The sequence below is a fragment of the Elephantulus edwardii genome, unplaced genomic scaffold (genome assembly GCF_000299155.1).
Source record: "Elephantulus edwardii isolate Elephantulus edwardi_28Jun2011 unplaced genomic scaffold, EleEdw1.0 scaffold00014, whole genome shotgun sequence".
In the NCBI taxonomy this organism is placed as follows: domain Eukaryota; kingdom Metazoa; phylum Chordata; class Mammalia; order Macroscelidea; family Macroscelididae; genus Elephantulus; species Elephantulus edwardii.
This window is the reverse complement of record NW_006399764.1, coordinates 30,863,690-30,883,673: the sequence shown is the minus strand read 5'-3', so window position 1 is coordinate 30,883,673 and position 19,984 is coordinate 30,863,690. Positions and strand designations below refer to the sequence as shown.

The following is a 19,984-nucleotide window of genomic DNA, read 5'->3' as shown; positions in this document are numbered from 1 at the left end:
ACCCTCTAACACACCCACACCCTTCACCTGGCTCCACACTGTTATGTGCCCTCCAACATCTGCACCCCCCACCCAACCCCACACTGTTACTTCCCACTGCACTCCTCACCTGCCTGGCCCACCTGACCTGCCTAACCCACCTCGCCCACCTTGCTTGTCTGGCTCACCTGGCACACCTAGATCACCTGGCCCACTTGCCCCACCTGACCCTACATTGTTCTACTTGGCACAAAGTTGGCTTGTTGTTAACCAGAATAGAGGATGGTCTCACAAGACTCGGAAAGGCAGGAACGCCACTCCCATGACTGTGGCATGTCTTTCCCAGATTTGTGTGCACCTTCGTGTTCCATGAAAACCCTGGATTCAGTCTGTCAAAGCGGGGGCCTCTGCCTGGCAGGGTGGGCGTGGACAGCTCAGAGTCATTTGCAGCCAGGCCTGCAGGAGCCCTCAGGTGTCCTGAAGGACGAGGGTGACACTGTCAGAGTCACACCAAGGGTTCCAGTTGCCACCGTTTGGGCTAGCAGCCCAGCACGTGACCACTGTGCCACTGCTCCTGTCCAATCAGTTCAGCTCCTGCTGCCCCACAGGGCGGAGCAGGGCAGCTCCGGGGCTTCCCAAGGCTGTAAATCTTTCGGGTCAGCCTGCCTCCTCTTCCTCCCTCGGAGCAGCACGTGGGTCTGAACTGGCAATCTTTCACTTCACAGCTGAGTGCTTAGCCAGCGCGCCACTAGGGCCTCTGAGCAGCAGCTCGCCGTGTTGTTGTTGAACGCTGTCCTGCAGCGTCACACACAGACGACAGCGGCTCCATAGCCTCCTCGTTACGAGGACACATCATCGTGTCTTGTTTGGGGGAGTCATAGGGTGAGTTCATACCAACCTCCTTGAGCCTGGTCGCTCAGTCTTAACCATCGAGCCCCAGAGCTGAGCTGTTCTTGGGGCTGGTGATGTAGACAGAACGGATTGACTCGACTCCTCCCCAGATGCTGGGAAAAGGCTAGAGGAGTCAGCACTTAGAGCCTGGACAGAGGGGACCCTGTGTGTCCAACGAGGGGGGTTTGGCCTTGCTGCCGATGCCACCTCCATGGAAAGTACTAGAGCCGTTCAGCCGATCTCCCCAACTCTGACACATTCTAAACCAGATAAATGTATGAATAACTAAAGTATGGCAGCCTTCAACACTGGTTGAAGCTCAACATCAAGAAAACAAAGATTCTCACCACTGGACCAATTGGCAGCATCACTATTGATGGTGAAGAGATTGAGACTGTTCACAGTTTTAGTTTACTTGGCTCCATAGTCCACACTCTTGGTACCAGCAGCCAGGAAATCAAGAGACAAATTGCACTGTGAAAGTCAGCTGTCAGGGACCTCTCAAGAGTACTGAAGAGCAACGACATCAGGCTGGAGACTAAGGTGCACCCGATCCAGGCCATAGTCTTTGTAATTGCGTGCTATACATTGGCGGGCTGAACAGTGACTAGAGATGATAGAAAGAGAATTGATGCTTTTGAGTTGTGGTGCTGGAGAAGAGTGTTGGATATACCATGGACTGCTAGGAGAACAAATAGGTTCGTCCTGGAGAGGGGGAAGCCAGGCTGCTCCTTGGAGCCAAAGATTCTTAAGCTTTGTCTGACATACTTTAGACATGTTGCAAGGCAGAATCAGTCCTTGGAGAGGGACATCAGGCTTGGGAGGGTGGAGGGACAACACAGGAGATGAAGACCCTTGATGAGATGATCGATTCTGTAATTGGAGTGGTGGGAATGAGTGTGTCGGAGATGGCGAGGCTGGCACAGGATAGAGCAGGGTTTAGGGCTCTTGTACATAGGGTCGCTATGAGTCACTAGCAACTCGACGGCGCATAACAACAGCAACATTGGTTCTAGCTGTGGTTTGAGTCCACCAGCTGATCCATGGGAGAAAGATGGGCAATCTCCTCCCCTGGGAGGTCCGCTGTGAGAGCTACGACTTGGCAAGTGACAACGTTGGCTCTCACTGGCACTTTCCACGTCAGTCAGCTTTGTGGTCTAGAAGCTCTTCCATGCAGTGGACATGGTGTTGTTGTTGTTGGGTACCTCTGGGCCAGCTCTGACTCACCGTGACCCTGCACATGACAGGAAGCTGCCCTGCCTGGCCCTGCGCCGCCCTCACAGGGGCCACTGTGTGTAGGTTCACCGTGTGAGCACAGCGTTGCAGCCATGGCCCCCATCCAGCTTGTGGTTCCTGCAGCGGTTCCAAACGCCCCATAGGAGTGGGCCCCTCTCCCTGGCTCTCTTCAGGAGCGCCCTGCTCAGCTCTGGGGTTTCGGTAAGGGTGATTCTGGAAGGTCTTCAGTTTGGAAAGCCAGGCTCTGGGGTGCAGATTGGCCTGGAGGCTCTTCCTGCATTTTCTAGCCCGTCCTCCTGGGCCTGTCTCTGCTCTCCTGTCCCACCGCGTGCTGTAAGCATGGAGCACGACGTGGCTGCCCTCCTCCAGTTGAGTCACCCCTAAGTCCCTGGCCCGCGTGCTGTCTTCTAGCCTCCCCCATTGATTGCTCCCCGGCATCTAAAAGCGAGAAGCTGCATTTGGAGGCAGTGGGGTCCAGGGGAACACCCCACCCTGTCACCAGCTCAAGGCCTTCGATGCTGGGGGCCTGCACCAGCCCACTCCTGGTTAGTTTCCCTGGCCCCGGCCTCGCTGTCCCTCACGAAGCTGTGTCTTCTCACACAGACAGCCCCCCACAGCTTGCCCGTGCTCGGCGCCGTGTCCGGGAAGGGTCCCCTCACTGCCTGCGACTTCGACCTCCGCAGCCTGCAGCCGGACCCGCGGCTGGAGAACCTCCTACAGCACGTCAGCTCCGAGGACTACGAGCGGCGCAATGAGGAGGCCCGCAGGGCCAACCGGCCGGCCGAGCTCTTTGCCCTGTACCCGCCGGTGGACGAGGTGGGTGCAGGCTGTGGGTGGAGGGCATGTGAGGAGGGGTGTGAGCGTGACTGTTCCTCATCACACTTGCCTGTGTGCCACGAAGCTCACCTGTGGCTCCTGTTGTGCTGTTTCACTCAATCATTCACGCACACCTTGTTCCGTAAAATTAATGACAACACCCGCGATGGAACTGCACTTTCCCCAGTCCTTCCTGTGATTCTCATCTCCCTTCTCCCTTCTAACTTTCCCCTTCCTGCCTTCTCAGCTTTCTCCTTGGGCACATGCCACTCCTCGGCTGGTCATTCTAAGGGGTGAGTGCCTCCCTGGAGGTATTGTCACCTTGTGGACCCAGCTGCTGCTTGACTGGAGTTGGGCCACAGGGTTGAATTTTGTTCCAGGTTCCAAGGGGTCTGGGGTTCCACTAGTCTCTATGGGTCCGTAAACCTGGCTTTATGTTTTCGTTTTGTGATTTTGTTCTGTGTGTGTTACCTGGCCAGTCCTTGGACATCATGCTGGGAAAAGGAGGGGGTCACAGAAAGAGAGGAAGCCCCTCAACCAGGTGGGCTGACACAGTGACTTACAATGGGCTCAGCGAGTCGGAGACTGTGTGGAGTCACAGAGCAGGGCCAGGCTCTGAGCTGTGTTCACAGGGCCGCTGAGTCAGAGGATGGCAGCTAACAACAACAACAACAACAACTCTTCCTGTCTCTAATCGCTGTTCAGTAAAGCAGAGAAAGCCTGGTGGCACACTGGAATAAGCATTTAGCTGCTAATGGAAAGGTCCGTGTTCATTAAAGGATGTGGCAGATTTCCCTATAGGCTGCAATCCTGAAAACCAGAGGGACAGTTCTCGGTCCTGCAGGGTCACTGTGACTCAGAACCAGCTGGACAGCAGTGAATGGCAAGAAAATGGGCGGGCACATCTGTTAGTTGTTGTTCCCAGGCTTTCCTGTCCTCACACTGTCAGTGACCTGCGGATGTCCGTATGTCAGCGTCAGCTGTCACCATGTCAGCTCCGACTGCTAGTGACCCCACACACAGCAGATCAGAGCCCTGGCCGGCCCTGTGCCATCCCTATATCTCAGCTGATCTCTGATTCCTAGTGACCCCGCGCCCTGCCCGGCCCTGTGCTGTCCCCACGTCTCAGCTGAGCTCCAACTCTGAGTGACCCCATGCCCTGCCTGGCCTGTACCGTCCACACCATCTCGGCTGAGCTCTGACTCTGGGTGACCCCACACCGTTCCCGGCCCTGTGCCATCCACACCATCTCAGCTGAGCTCAAGTCCGCTGTTACACTCACTGCCTTGGTCCCTCTTGTTAAAGGTCTTTCTTTCACTGACCCTCCACCTTTCCCAGCATGGTGTCTTCCTCCAAGACTGGCATTTCCTGACACCATGCCCAATGCATATGACACAAAGTCCCAACATATTTGCCTCTGCAAAGAACCCTGGTTGAATTTCTTGCAGGTCAGACGGTTCTTTGAGCATTCCACTGTGAATATTCTTTCCAGGTCTACACAGAATCTGGGAACTCAACCTCATGACTCTTCTCTGACTTCAAATTATAAAACAATGAATGGAGAAGGCTTGCTTAGAGCATTGATTCACATCTCAGATTGAGATTCACAAGTTCAGTAAAGCCCTGAGCCTGGGGAGGTATTCTGAACAAGTGCTTGGAGCATGCGGACACACACACACACACACACACACACACACACACACACACACACAGAGTAAAACTAACCAACAATAGGGTCCAAGACGCCAGCTGGTGGATATGACTTCGTCACATCCACGTCCCGGTTTCCTTCCTTCCTCTCTCGGTCTCTTTGTCTCGGAACAAGGATTTGCTGTAAACGCTGACAGGCCTTAGTGGTTGGAGAACACTGTCCGTTGAAAAAGCTGAGTGTTGCTCTGCCCTCAGAAGTCTACATGTGCATTTTTACTTGGCTAGTGAGGGTGGCCCTCCCGTCCCTGGGTTCTCATCCGCTGGACATCCGTAGCTCCGGTAAAGTCATCCTTAATCTCTGTGCTGTGTGATTTCATCACAGGAAGATGCAGTGGAAATACGGCCGGTGCCAGAATGCCCGAAGGAACACCTGGGCAACAGGATCCTGGTCAAGGTCCTGACTCTGAAGTAAGTCAGCCCTAGCTAACCTGCCCACGGCCACTGGGGGACCTTGGCTCTGAAGTGCTGACTGTGTCTATCATCAGAGCCTCGAGGACACAGGTATTATTGTATTGTTGTTAGGGCAACACTGACCAAGAGCTGACCAGTAGGTTTTCAGAGGCTTTAAGTCGCACGGGAGGAGATTGCCCATCTTTCTCCAAAGGCGCAGCTGGTGGATTTGACCCGTGTGTCTTTGGGTTACAAACTCATTACCACTAAGCCACCAGACCTCCTTATTATTGAACTGTGGTTGTTAAGTGCCGTCAACTTGTATAACTTTCATCATTTCTGCACATTCATAGTCTGGAGGCAAGCCATTTCAGAAGTGGGTGCCACTCCTGCTTCCAGGCTTGTTTTAACTGGGGCGCTCCACCAAACACTGACCACCACGGGTAACCATTAATGCATTTGACACATCAGTGTCACACTGTTCAGCTTCACAGCAACCACAGGTTACCTCTGTACAACAATGGACAGACCAGTGCTCTACCACCTAGAAAAATGTTTGACCAAAACCAATTATTATTGTATATTATTATTAAATTATTGTTTTTATTTTTCTCTTTTTTAAAAAAAAAATTCATTTTCATGAAAGTTTACAGAGATTTAGGATTTCCAGTCATTCATTGTTGCACTTTTCTCCCTACCCACCGCATCCCCCCCCCCCCGTTTTTATTTCTTTTAAACCATATCTTTATTTCTTGTTTTTTGCTGAGAAAACACAGAATTTAAACCAATTCCGCTCTCTCCGCGTGTGCTTCACAGCACTTTGTGGAGCTGTGCTCCATTCTCAGCCCCTCTGCCCCGGTTACTGCTCTCTGGGAACGTAGACCCATCTTCCCCTACGGTTCCCATCTCGCCGTATCACTTGCCGTTGTCAGTGCCACCATCAAGGTCGTTCTTTAAAAGGTCCGATGCTCAAGGCAGACAGACTCTCCTAATCCAGCTGCTTGTGTGGTTTTAATGACTTGTTTTCTTTTTGTTGTTGAGAATCTACACAGCACTACACACACCGACTGGGCTTTCTCCGTGTTAACATCGTGACCGTGGTGTGTTCTTCAGCCTGGGCGGCCACTCTCACCTGCCTTTCCCCAGTTCCCCTCAAGAACAGAAGCTCACTGGCCCTGAGCTCCCTGCCTCTCCTGTCCAGTCACTGTCATGAGTATCCCAAACTTAACAGTTCCTGGGAAAACGCAGAACTCAGTGCAGGGTTCACTAACATGGAGGCTGAAATGTTGGTGGGTTTTGTGGACGTCAGGAAACTCTTTGGCTTAAGGAAACGGGATCTCAGGGTGATAGTGTTCTGAGGGTCACTCAGCATCATGACAGCATGCTTTCAGCAGTGACCAGGGCGACATCCTTCAGGATGTTGACCCCGCTGCTGGGCACGCTCCCTGCCCCCACAGGATGGCCCCATAAGCCATGGGGGCTGGGAAGAATTCTCTGGAAGTCTGCTCAGCAAGCCTTCTAGAACTTTCCAGTAAACAGGCTGCAGCTGTTGTCTTGGGGGGTGGGGGAGACACAGCCCGTTAGGACAGAGATGTGCTGTGAAGGACCTCGGGGCATGGTTGGGATTTCTCTTCACAGACCTTGTCACCTGTGCTTTCTGGTGACATTTCCCCAGCAGCTCAAAGAGAACGTATGTGCAGTGAGGTCCAGGCAGGCCTGGGTTACAAACAAGTCTGGGCACCCTTCATTGTTGTTGTGTACTGAACCAACCCTAGCTGACCATCCTTGTTTTCAGAGGCAGTTAACTGCAGGGGAGGAGATTGCACAACCTTCTTCCTCAGAGGAGCTGGTGGATTCGAACTGCATGCCTTTGGGATTGCAGCACAGCTTCTTACCTCTAGGCCAGCAGAGCTCCCTGAGCCGCCTTTTAAATCCGTAAATTCTATGCTTCGAAAGAGTGGAGAGAAGCCCGCTGCCCTGTTGTGGCTTCTGATGGGAACCCTGTGACACAGAGCAGAACTGTCCTGGGGGGTCCCCAAGGCTGTGAACGTTTACAAAGGCAGACTTGCCGCAGCTGTCTCCTGAGGAGTAGCTCGAGTGTTTACACCTGTGACCTTTTGGTTCAGAGCCGAGAGCCTTAGCCGCTGCACCACCAGAGCTCCTGACCCAGCTCCCGGTCACACTGAATTCTCACCATCACCTCCACTTGGTGCCCAGGCAGCCTTTAAATCACTGCACGGGTGTCTGGCCTTTTCTTGCACTAAACCAAAGCTGAAACGCCCACCATCGTCCAGTCCCGGCTCACAGAGACCCTCCCTCCCGCCCTCCAGCTTTCCCGGCTGAAAACCAAGGCAGGAGCAGACTGACTGCCTCGTCTCCCTCCCGACGAACCGCTGGGGGATTAGAACTGCCAACCTTTCTGCCAGCAAAATTTCACGACTGTGTTACAGACACACATTCTTCCTTTTCCATGGATATGCAGGGTCCCGTTTATAACTATGTCAGCTTTATCTTTGAGGAAATCCTTAAAAACATTTGTTTCACTATAGAAATGTCTGTGTGTGCCTTTGAGAAATATATAAAGCCCTTAAGGACACGGAAAGGAACCCGAGTGATTCAGGGGGCTGTATGTTGGGCTACTCACTTCAAAGCCTGAACTCATCAGCACCCCCTACAGGGGAGGGACAGATGGACAGTCCCCTCCCACAAAGAGCTGCAGCCTCAGAAGTCCCCGGAGTCAGAACAGATGCCTCAGCTGCGGGTCAAGTTAAGGCTTAAGGATACGAAAAGAAAGAGTCCTGGGGCAATTTTTCAAGTTCTTTTGGCAGAAAGAGAGTATTTTCCCTATATGATTATTTTTAATATTACTTAACAATTTATATCATTATAAATAATTTAGTAATTATTATAACTATATTATTGATTTATTACTTTATATTGTATAGTATATATTATTAATTTATTACTTGATAATTTGTATATTATTATTGAAAATATTTTAACATCTTTATGATTTGACATTACTTACATGGTAACAGTCCAAAATAAGACGTACTTAGCAAAGTGGACTGTGGGAAGGGGAGGGAGGAAATTGTGCAACAATGAATGATTTTTTTTTAAGAGTAAAAGCTAATAGTGTGGAGGGTAGGGAGGAAAATATGCAACAATGAATGAATGGAAATCTGAGTTGTCTGTAAACTTTTGCTAAAATCACAATAAAAATTATTTATAAATTTTTCAAAAGTATTTTTCTATCTTACCAGCTTCTCACCCTGTGGGAGCTCGTGGGAGGGTAACATGCTAGTAGCGATACTGCCTCGCTTTCTATGTTGTGCTTCAAGAGAGTGAAAAAGTTCTTTTTCTTTTTTAATTTAAAAGTTAATGTCATCTTGTGTTCGGACTTTTCTGGGAGGTGAATCTGCAGGTTCCTGTGACCCAGAGAGCTGCGTTGTGGCAGTTTGTCCCAAGTGTTTCTGAGAGGATGGTCCGTCCACCGTGCTCTCACTTGACCAGGAACCCTCCATGAGCCTCTCATGTTTCTCGACGAGGAGCACTAGTGGCCTGGTGGGAAGAAGCTGCGCTGCAGTCTCAAAGGCACTTGGTTTGAATCTACAGGCAGCTGCGCAGGAGAGCCGTGGACAGTCTCCTCTGTGCGATTCAACCGCCTCTGGAAATTGGCTAGAGGGTCAGCTCAGTCGGTTCCAGCTCCACAGTATACAACAGTAACCCAGTAAAACACCAAACTCCCTGCCATTGAGTCCATTCCTTAGTGGTTCTATGCTTACAGCACCCAGCTGCTAGCTAAATGGTTAGCTGTTCAAACCCACTAGCTGCTTCCATAAAGATTATGCAGCCCTGCCACTGCCATCAAGTTGATTCCAACTCATAGAAACCTTCCATTGGGTTTCGGAGGCTGTAAATCTTTCTGTTCATCTTTCTTTTCCTGGAGCAAGGTGGTAGATTCAAACCACTGACCTTTAAGTTAGCAGCCCACCTTGGAAACCTTATATAGGACAGTCGTGGTCTGTCCTACAGAGACTCTGAATCAGAATTGTCTTGATAACAGTGGGATAATATCCCAGGGCGAGTCTCACAAACTTTGAGTGATTCAAACACATGTTTGTGCTTTTAATCATTTCCTGCTTCCAGGCGTTTGTCAAGAACTCGAAGTTAGTCAAGGTACAGCCCTATGGACCTGTCTCTTTGTCTCACAGGTTTGAGATTGAAATCGAGCCTCTATTTGCCAGCATCGCGCTCTATGATGTTAAAGAAAGGAAGAAGGTGAGTGGCCCACATGCCAAGGCAAAGAACAGCTCTGTGCGTCCTCCCGGCCAGCTGGGATTCCGGGCTCACATCTGTGCAGTGAAAGCACACAAGATTTGAAACCATGTGGCCTCTGGTGGGCCCAAGTGTGATTTTGAGACAGATCCCTTGGGAACACTGGCCATTTATGTTCTTTGCAGAAAGACACTGGTTTACTTGTGGGGGGTTTTATTGTGACACTGGGGTGTGGGTGGCATATGGCCTCATCCTGGGAGAACTTGGCACTGTGAGATAGACTCACACTTAAGGGGGGGATGGCACGTTGGTGAGTATCTCCATTTGACCTAAGTGAGACCTCACCAAAGGCCATGCGCTTTTAAGTGGCCCCAGAACCCTCTGGCATCTCTGTGACTGGCCGTGTTGTTGCTCTATAAGAAGCTCTTTAAGCAAAACCAGAGCTCTGGTGGCCTAGTGGCAAGAAGCTGCACTGCAATCCCAGAGGTACGTGGTTCTAATCCACCAGATGCTCTGCTGGAGAAGGAGGGACAGTCTCCTTCTGTACCAGTAAGATCCTATTCGACAGTACACACCAAAAAATAATACATTTTTTAAAAAAAAGAAGCAGGGCAAAACCAGAGCAGGACGCGTGGCCCTACTTCAGCCTTGTGCATGTTAGGAAACACGTGTCTCCTGAATGAATATTAATAACCACTCAGCTTGTGTTAAAACCCTCTGTCATCAAATTGATTCCAACTCCTAGAGGCCCTGAAAGAGTAGAGATGCCTGTGGGATGTCCAGGGTTGTGAATGTTTCCAGAAGCAGACAGAGAAAAAGATTCATCTTTCTCCCATAATGTGGCTGGTGGGTTTGAACTGTCAACATGCAGTTAATAGTAGAATTCTTAAACACTGTGCCACCAGTTCTTCTTTAAATGCGAACCACACCGGTGACCACCATGGTGCTATGGACTTGTTACAGACTCATAGGGAAGCACAGCACTGCCCACAGCACCTTAGGACGGCACGTCGTCTTTTTGTGTGTGTGTGAGAAAAATCTGTATTTAGAATTAGCCAACTCTAAGAGAAATGCAAATTAAAACAACTATGAGCTATATCATCACACCCCAGTCAAAATAGCAAAATTTAACAGAACAGCAAGCAACAAATGCTGACAAGGTTGTGAAGAAACTGGAACCCTTATTCACTGCTGGTGGGAGTATAAAATGGTGCAACCACTGCGGAAGGCAGTATGGCGCTTTCTCAAAAAGTTGCAAATAGAGATACCGTTTGTCCCAGCAATTCCACTACGGGAATATACCCCAAAGAGACCATGACTGACATCCAAGCAGATACGTGCACACCCATGTTTATCACGGCTTTGTTCACAATAGGAGTTGGAAACAACCTAAGTGCCCATCAACAAACGAACGGATAGAGAAGCTGGGGTATATTCACACAATGGAATACTACGCTGTATTGAAAAACAAGGAACTCATGCAATATTATTCAAAATGGGTAACCCTGGAAGACATGCTGAGTGAAGTATCTAAGTCACAAAAGGGCAAATACTGCATGGTGCCACTGTTGTAAAACAGGACTGGCATCGGGGTTGGGGGGAGACTGAGAAAGATGGGTTGATAACTTATACTGCAGTGAAACAGATGAGGGAGAAAACTGTTTAAAAGGGATATGTGATTAGGTATTTTTGTTATGACAGGAGTCTAGAGCAAAGGCTACATGGTGGAGTGGACCTGGGGGAGGGTTTGTAAAACTATGAAAGAATTTTTCTTTTACTTTTCCAAGAGGGTAGTGCACTAGGGGGGAGGGTTGGGTGGGGAGAAATGCGCAACAATGAATGAATGGAAATCCAAAGTCTCTGTAAATTTTTACTAAAATTAATAATAAATTTAAATTAAAAAAAAAAGAATTAGCTAGATGGACTCAGTTTAGATGATCCCAATTTTGTTGGCAACATCCAAATAATCATAGTCAGGAGCAAGTCGAACACAGGCCTTCTCCTCTCTATCAGGCCTGATCAAGGTGTTGACTTTGGCCACATCAGTTTCACAGAGCTTCTTTACCGCTTGTTTGATTTGGTGCTTGTTGGCCTTGACGTCCACCATGAACACAAGTGTGTTGTTATCTTCTGTCCTCATCATGGCTGACTCAGTGGTCAGGGGAAACTTGATGATGGCATAGTGGTCATGCTGGTTTCTCCTGGGGACGCTCTTCCGGGAGTATGCAGACTGCCTTCGGAGTGTCAGCGTCTTAGGCCGCCGGAAGGTGAGTGACGTGCGGATCTTCTCTTTTTTGTGGCTGTGGACGCCCTTCAGGACGCCTTCTTGGCCTTTGATGCCTTTGCTTTGGCTTCAGTTTTGGGAGGATGAGCACATCTCACTTCTGACAAGCAGCTGGTGGATTTGAACTGCTGACCTTTCAAGTGGCAACCAAGCACTTACTGCTTTGCCTTCAGGACCCCCTCGATATTTGTATTTGGCTACAGAAAGGACTGTAACAAATAGATCTGTGAGTCCAGCACTTTAAAGCTGTACCGTGTGATGTCGGGGAGCTCGACGCCAGGCCCTAGAGAGCTGGTCTACGGAGCCGAAGATGGTGCATCTCTGGTGGTTCAAATTCACAGCGACTGTGCGGGAGAGAGGTGGGCAGTGTCCTCCTAGGTGATTGCCAACCTCCAAAATCCCTCTGGAGGGTCAGCTGTGAGTTGGTTCCAGTTGGACAGCAGTGACTTAACTTGATGCTGATGTTGGTGCCATAGCAACCTCACGTGACACCTAGGGTGATGTTGTGGTTAGGTGCCGTTGAGTCGTAGATGACTCATAGCAACCCTATTGTTGCAGACCGAGGGTCCCAAAGAATGGAATAATTTTATAATTATTAATAAAGAGACAAACAGCCAGAAATGTGATAGAGCAGAGAGCATAAAACAGGGGGCCAGCAGTTCCCTACTGAAGACCCCAAGCCAAGCTTCTCTGTGCCTTTATTGAAAATTAACAGGAAGTAAATCACAAAGAGAATTCAATGCAAATGAAGCCAAGCTCTTTCTATTGAAAACCTTCTGCTTGACTCAGGAAGGAGGGGTTCACAAATGCAAGAATTTGGTTTACCCTTAACTATTAACCTTGATGCCTCAGGGTGAACTCTAGCTCAGGAAGTAACACTCCCTCTATAGGGGGCCCCTTGCTGTCTCCTGTCTTGCAGGGAACAAACAGCTCATTTTCTAGGATCTGCCATAAGAGAAATCCTAATTTATATATCTGTAATTCCTTCAATTCCTGAACAAGGGTTTTCATATAATGTTTGGTATAAAGTTTGGCTTCCCATACCCTATGAACGAAAGGCCTGAGCACTTTTCATAGTTTCCAGAGGCAAGCCATTTAGGTGATACTTATGGGAGTAGGTGACCGTATCTTTCTCCCGAGAAGACTCCAGGTACGATTGAGCCACCACCCTTTTAGTTAGCCACCACTTAGCCACTGACCACGTAAGCATGGTGTCAGCAGGCCCCTCAGAATACCCTCCCAGTCCCCAGTCAAGCCCACTGCCACAGAGTGACTTCCGGCCTGTAGCTGCCCTAGGGGATTCACAAGGTTTGGGTCCTAGTAAGAAGTTGCATTGTAATCCCAAAGGCACAAGGTTCAAATCCATCAGTTGCTCTGTAGGAAGATGGACAATCTCCTCCCATGTGATCTGCTACCACTGGAAACCTGCTGGAGCTTTTCACCTCTGACTAAAGAACAAACAACAAAAGAGCTTGAGGGAAGCAGACAGCTTCCTTTCTCACACAAAGGGCTCGTGGGTAGAACTGCTGATCATGTGGTCAGCGGTCGCATAGTCCAACCACTGGACCACCAGAGCTCCTAAGAATGCCTGTTGTTGTTGTTGTTGTTATGTGTAGTTGAGTCATCTGCATCTCATAGTGAGCCTATGTTGTACAACAGCCCTAAACCCTGCTCTATCCCGTGCCAATCTCATTGTCTCTGATACACCCATCCTGATTACCCTAGTCACTGAATCAATCCACTTTATAGAGGGTCTTCCTCTCCTGCGCTGTCCCTCCACTCTACCCAGCATGACGTCCTTCACCAAGGACTGGTCCCTCCTTGTAATATTTCTAAAGTATGTTAGACGAAGCTTCAGAATCCTTGCCTCCAAGGAGCAGCCTGGCTTCATCCTCTCCAGAACAAATCTGTTTGTTCTCCTAGCAATCCATGGTACATTCAATACTCTTCTCCAGAACCACAGCTCAAAGGTATCAATTCTCCTTCTATCCTCCCTAGTCATTGTCCAGCTCCCTGATGCATAACAAGTGATTGAAAAGACCATGGCCTGTATCAGACGCACCTTACTCTCCAGACTGACATCATTATAGAGCTTAATAAATTACAGAATACCAGGCTTTGCCTCAGGGTTCTTAGGTCTGCAGGTCAGGGACTCTGGGTGGCACAAGCAGCTAAACACTTGAGGACCAGCTAAGAGGTTGGCAATTCAAGTCCACAGAGAAGAACTTCAGACTAAAGGCCTGGGGGTCTGTAAGTCCCAATGTGCTCAGAGCTCCTCTGGCCCACATGGGACTCAGAGCCGCACAGCCTCCCGTGGAGACCAATGTTTCCTGGTTTAGGCTGGAGGTGGGGCATTGAAGTTGCATTTTTAGCAAGCGCTTAGGGGTTCTACTGGTGGGGTAAGGGCATTTCCAGAGCCACGTCTGTTTCTTTTTGTCTTTATTTAATCTTTGGACAGTAAATATCTATTGCATTCCCCGCTTTATTTATTGAGAATTTTACAAATCACATTAATTTTTAATTCATATACATTTTTAAGACATTGTAATTACCATTTCATTGTATCATTAATACACATTTTATAGCCTTACCAACTGTTGATTAATGTAATTAATTATAATGTCTAATTAGCCCTGTATTATATCTCATCTTTTCCTTTACCCAACTTATCTATTTTTTGCTTTGCTTTTTTTTCTTTTAAAACATTTTCATTATTTTTTAAGTGAAGGTTACAAATTATATTGATTTTTCAAACAACCATTCATACTTTCTGTTTTAGAAGATTAATTAGTATTGATTAATGTGATTAATTTATTAACAAGAAGTCCCATCTTCCTTTCTGGATAGCATCGGTACTCAGGAAGTACTGGCTGGTTAATAAAAGTAAAACTATGTCAAGGAATGCTCTCAAGTGGCTTCCAAGCATCTAGAGAATGTGGCAAAATAGTCACAGGATTTTCTTGCTGCAGGTTGTCACCGGCCTCACTCTTGGTGACACTCGTTCCTCCATTGAGATTTCTTTGTGTTTTTCACTCTTCTTTTTATTTTTTAACTTTTCTTTTCAGTTATGTTTAGATTCTGTGTTTAGATTATGAGAAGGAGCCTGGTGGCTCTAAACACTAATCTAAGCACTGACTTGCTAACCCAAAGGTCGGTGGTTTGATCCCACCTGCCTACTCCTCAGGAGCACGATGAGGCAGTCACTCCTGTTAAAATTTACGGCCTGGGAAACCCTGTGAGCAGACAGTTCTACCCTGTGCTGCAGGCCTGTTACGAGTCCTCATCAGATCGACCGCAATGGCTGTGGTTTGCTTACGAAGTTCATATACATTGGGCTCCACACTTCATTCACGTTGGGTTTCATATAATCATTCTCATGCATTATGGGTTTGTTTTCCTCTATAAGGGTCCAGGTAAAAAGACTGTAAATGATGGGCAAGGTCCAATGTGGTTTGCTTTTAAAGGAACCCTAGGCTTTTGACTGTGTGGATCACAACAAGCTGTGGCTGACTCTGAGAAGAATGGAAATCCCAGAACATTTGATTGTGCTTATGAGAAACCTATACTTGGACCAAGAGGCAGTCATCAAAACAGAGCAGGGAGACACTGCATGGTTCAAAATTGGGAAGGAGGTCCATCAGGGATGTATTCTGTCTCCATACCTTTTCAATCTGTATGCAGAACAGATTATCTGAGATGCTGGGCTGTACGAAGAGGAATATGGCATCAGGATTGGTGGAAGAGTCATCAACAACCTGCCTTAGGCAGATGACACAACCCTGCTTGCTGAAACTGAGGAGGACCTGAAGCGCTTGCTGCAGAGGATCAAGAACTGCAGCCTCCTATATGGATTGAAGCTCAACATCAAGAAAACAAAGATTCTCACCACTGGGCCAATTGGCAGCATCAGCATGGATGGTGAAGAGATTGAGATAGTTAACAGTTTTAGTTTGCTTGGCTCCACAGTCAACACTCTTGGTAACAGCAGCCAGGAAATCAAGAGACGAATTGCATTGGGAAAGTCGGCTGTGAGGGACCTCTCAAGAGTACTGAAGAGCAACGTCAGGCTGAAGATTAAGGTGTGCCTGATCCAGTCTTTGCAATTACGTGCTATACATCGGAGAGTTGGACAGTGACTAGGGATGATAGAAAATTGATGCCTTTGAGCTGTGGTGCTAGAGAAGAGTGTTGAATATACCATGGACTGCTAGAAGAACAAACAGGTTTGTCCTGGAGAAGGTGAAGCCAGAATGTTCCCTGGAGTCAAAGATTCTGAAGCTTCGTCTGACATATCTTGGGCATGTTGCAAGGAGGGAGTGGTCCTTGGAGAGGGACATCAGTTTGGCAGAGTGGAGGGACAGCGAAGGAGAGGAAGAACTTCAATGAGATGGATCGATTCTGTGACTGGTGAGAATAAGTGCGTTTGAGATGGCTAGGGTGGTACAGGATAGAAGAGCATTTAGGGCTCTTGTACATACGGTCGCTATGAGTTGCAAATGACTCGATGGCACATAACAACAACAACAAGTCATGTAAGAACTCAGCTTAAGAACTGACAGTTCAGTGGTTCAAACCCACCCTGTTCTGTGGGAGAACGACAAGGCGTCCTGCTTCTGTAAACAGTGCAGCCCAGAAGCCCTGTGGGGCCATTCTGTGTCCTCCAGGGTGGCTGAGCTGGGACCCACGCTGCGCACTGGGTTTTGTTTTCAGCCCAGGATAAGAGCAGGTCTAATGTGTTTACTCTGCTGCTTCTTTACAGATCTCGGAAAATTTCCACTGTGACCTCAACTCAGACCAGTTCAGAGGCTTCCTGCGCGCCCACACCCCCTCAGTGGCCGCCTCCAGCCAGGCGAGGTCTGCGGTGTTCTCGGTCACCTTCCCGTCCCCCGACATCTACCTCGTCATCAAGGTAATCAAGCACTCTCATTTGCATATTCTGGAGTTTTCCTTGCCTCATCGCCCCCTGCACGTGTTTGAGGTAGAAGAGACATCACGAGGTGCATACAGGCAGACCTCAGCAGCACAACAGGTTCGATTCCAGCCCACTGCAACAGAGCAGCGCTAAAACCAGCAAGTCTCACGAACCTGCTGCTTCATGTGCATACGAGAGACACATGCTGTACTGTGGTCCAGGAAGTGTCTGACAAAGACTGAATTACCACCGACGGGGCAAAAACGTCACACAGAGGCACAGAGTGAGCACGTGGCATTGGAAAGAAGGTTCTAGTAGACTTCTTGATGAAGGGTCGCCACAAACCTTCAATCTGTAAAAAATCACAGTGTCTGCAAAGTGCAGTAAAAGGCAGCGTGCCTGCATTTCTCTTCTGTGAGGGGATGTTTGTTTTCTTCTTGACTTCCTCTCCCCTCTCCAGTACAGCTCTGTGTCAGATACCAGGAAGGTTATGCCTGCGGTCCTGGGTTTGAATCCTTGCAGCTTAGCGGCAGTATGACTTTGCGATGAGCTGGAGTTGACTAGACTACGCCCAATGGCTTCGTGGGCTGTTAACTAACCCCTGTGAGACTGTGTTTCCTCGTCTGGAAAGTGGGCACAAAGCACAGATGTCCAGGTGTCTGTCTCTGAGAAGAAATTGGAACCTTCTAATTCCTTGCTAGTGGAAATTTGAAATGGTACAGAGCTGTAAAAACAGATCAGTGGATCCTCCGAAAGTCAAGCACAGAATTCCCAGATGACCCAACAATTCCACTCCTAGTCAGAGACCCCAAATCTTGACAGCAGGGACTCAAACAGATACATGTACGTCAGAGAGTTCAATGCATCATTATTCTTGATAGCCACGGGGTAGAAATGACTTACACGATCCTCGGTAGATAAATGGATGAGCATAATGTGATATATGTGCACAGGGAGTTATCGCTCCGCTGTAAAGAGAAATGGAATCCTGATGCCTGCTAACAGATGGAGGGAACTCACAAGCATGACGCTGAACAAAACCAGTCACCAAAGGACAAATACTGTGTGATCTACATACGGGGGATAGCTAGACTTGACAGCTGGCCAGAGACCAAAGGTAATCAGTGGTACAGGCAGGTAGGGGGAAGAAAGAGGGAGTCATAACTTAAGGGGCTGCAAGTTTCTTCAAGGTGACGAAAAGAATTTGGAAATGCTGGTGGTGATGAAGCCGTGACGAAGATAATGAATGCCAATGAGTGATATGCAGAAGACTGAAATAGCAAATGTTTAGTTATACATCCTTTGCTCACTTATATGTAGGTTTTCACAGACCAGGTTGTTATGTGAAAATCAGGGCTATGAGAAAATGGCAATGATGTAGAGAAGCTGGGAAGAGTGGAGGGTCAGCACAGAAGAGGAAAACTCTGGAAGAGATCATTTGACTCAGTCACTGTGGCAACGAGGTCAGGTGTATCAGAGACGGTGAGGTTGGCTCAGGGCAGGGTTCAGAGCCATGGTTCATAGGGTCGCTGTGAGCGGCACATCACAACAGCAACAACATTGCATAACTGCCACATTATTGTTGTTGTTGTTAAATGCCATCGAGTCGCAGGTGACTCATAGCGACCCTATGTACAATGGCCCTAAACCCTGCTCTGTCCTGCGCCAATCACACTGTCTCTGACACACCCATCCCGATTACCCCAGTCACTGAATCAATCCACCTCGTAGAGGGCCTTTCCCTCCTGCGCCGTCCCTCCACCCTCCCAAGCATGATGTCCCTCTCCAAGGACCTGTCTCTCCTTACAATATGTCCAAAATATGTCAGACAAAGCCCCAGAATCCTTGCCTTCAAGGAGCAGCCTGGCTTAACCCTCTCCAGGATGAATCTGTTTGTTTTCTTGGCAGTCCATGGTACATTCAATACTCTTCTCCAGCACCACAGCTCAAAGGCATCAATTCTCCTTCTATCCTCCCTAGTCATTGTCCAACTCTCTGATGCATAACAAGTGGTTGCAAAGACCATAGCCTGTATCAGATGCATCTTAGTCTCCAGAGTGACATCATTGCTCTTCAGTACCCTGGAGAGGTCCCTAACAACAGACTTTTGCAATCTGGAAAACTGCCACATTACATCAGTGAACAATTACCAAATAACATCCACACCTAGCTGATAAGTTACACCCTCACATACCTGCAAAAGGGCATCATCACATAACTGACAACATCAACACCTCACTGACAGGATGACATCGTCTGGTAACTGACAGACCCAGAGAATCGCAGCCCATCTAAGCTGCTGCGTGTCCTAAACCAGCACAGTTAGCCTTACTCTCCCCCAAATCTTGCAATAATGGCACCCATTACCGCCAGCTGTTATATGTTATTAATACAAAAAACAGCAGGTTTTTCACTCTTGCCTAAATGTGAAAGGTCAGAGCATGAGATAGTCGTTAAGTGAGGAATGTGTTTATTTTACTTCAGTTTTTTTAAAGTTTGAAGGGAAAAAGTATCAACTTTTTGACACACAACTAACAAAGCTAACGGCACTTGTTTTTCTCTTCCACATCTAATTTAAACTAAATTTTCTTTGATCAGAGAAGTAGGAAATGCCACTGCCTTTTCTCTCTCCTAAACGTGACATCCAACCTTTGTCGCAGCCAATCAGGGAGATACTTTGCCTGAAGTCTTGAGTCCAGGAAACTCAAGAGTATTACATGCTGTAGTTAACCAGTCTTCGAAGAAGTGCAACCAGAATGCTGCTTAGACTTGAAGGTTGCTTTGACTATGCTCTCAGGAGGGGCCGATCTCTGGAGAAGGACGTCTTGCTTGGCAAAGCAGTTGTCGTGATGTGCCGTAGAGTCAGAACCAACCCCTACCTGGCCCTCCAGCAGGTATTCAGAGGCAGTAAATCACACGAGAATAGATTGTCTTTCTTTATTCCATGGAGTGGCTGTCGGGTTTGAACCATGTGCCTTTTGATTGGCAGTGCAACTCCTTACCACGATGCCACCAAAGCTGCCTTGGCAAAGTAGAGGGTCGGCAAAAAAGAATGTTCAATTTTCATGAATTAACACAGTGGCTGCAGCCAGCAGCTCAGACATAGAAGAGGTGTTGTTCACAAGGTCGCCTAGTCCCCAGGGGCTGTCTAACCCGGAGGAGACACCGCCTGGCAATGCAGAACCATCATCAGCACCGTAAGAGAGAGATGGGCCACCTCCTTCAGTGTGATTTACAATCTTGGAAACCCTCTGAAGGACCAGCTGAGATAGTTCCAAATTGACAGCAATGGAGAGAGAAAGACATGCAGCAGAGCTGACTGGACAGCACCTCGGACAGCACCATGGTGAACTCTCTGATGTCCACTACCCAGAGGACCAGCCCGCAGGCAGAGGGAGATGCTGTGACACTACTGAAGTCTCATTTCCCGGCAGGTCTGTTAAATCAAGAGCAGAGGCCCTAATAGGATCTCCATGGGAGATAATGAC

The 19,984-nt window shown here is 48.3% G+C and overlaps 1 protein-coding gene across 2 annotated transcripts in view; it reads left to right on the top strand.

Annotated features, from left to right (window-relative positions):
* The window catches only part of DOCK8 (dedicator of cytokinesis 8), a 151,456-nt gene that overhangs the window by 34,908 nt on the left and 96,564 nt on the right, over positions 1–19,984 (top strand). For both annotated transcript variants that reach the window (XM_006881327.1, XM_006881326.1), the window contains 4 exons: positions 2,710–2,922; positions 4,955–5,040; positions 9,237–9,303; positions 16,344–16,493. In XM_006881327.1, the coding sequence (XP_006881389.1) occupies positions 2,710–2,922; positions 4,955–5,040; positions 9,237–9,303; positions 16,344–16,493 (516 nt within the window). The remainder of the gene's footprint in view (positions 1–2,709; positions 2,923–4,954; positions 5,041–9,236; positions 9,304–16,343; positions 16,494–19,984) is intronic.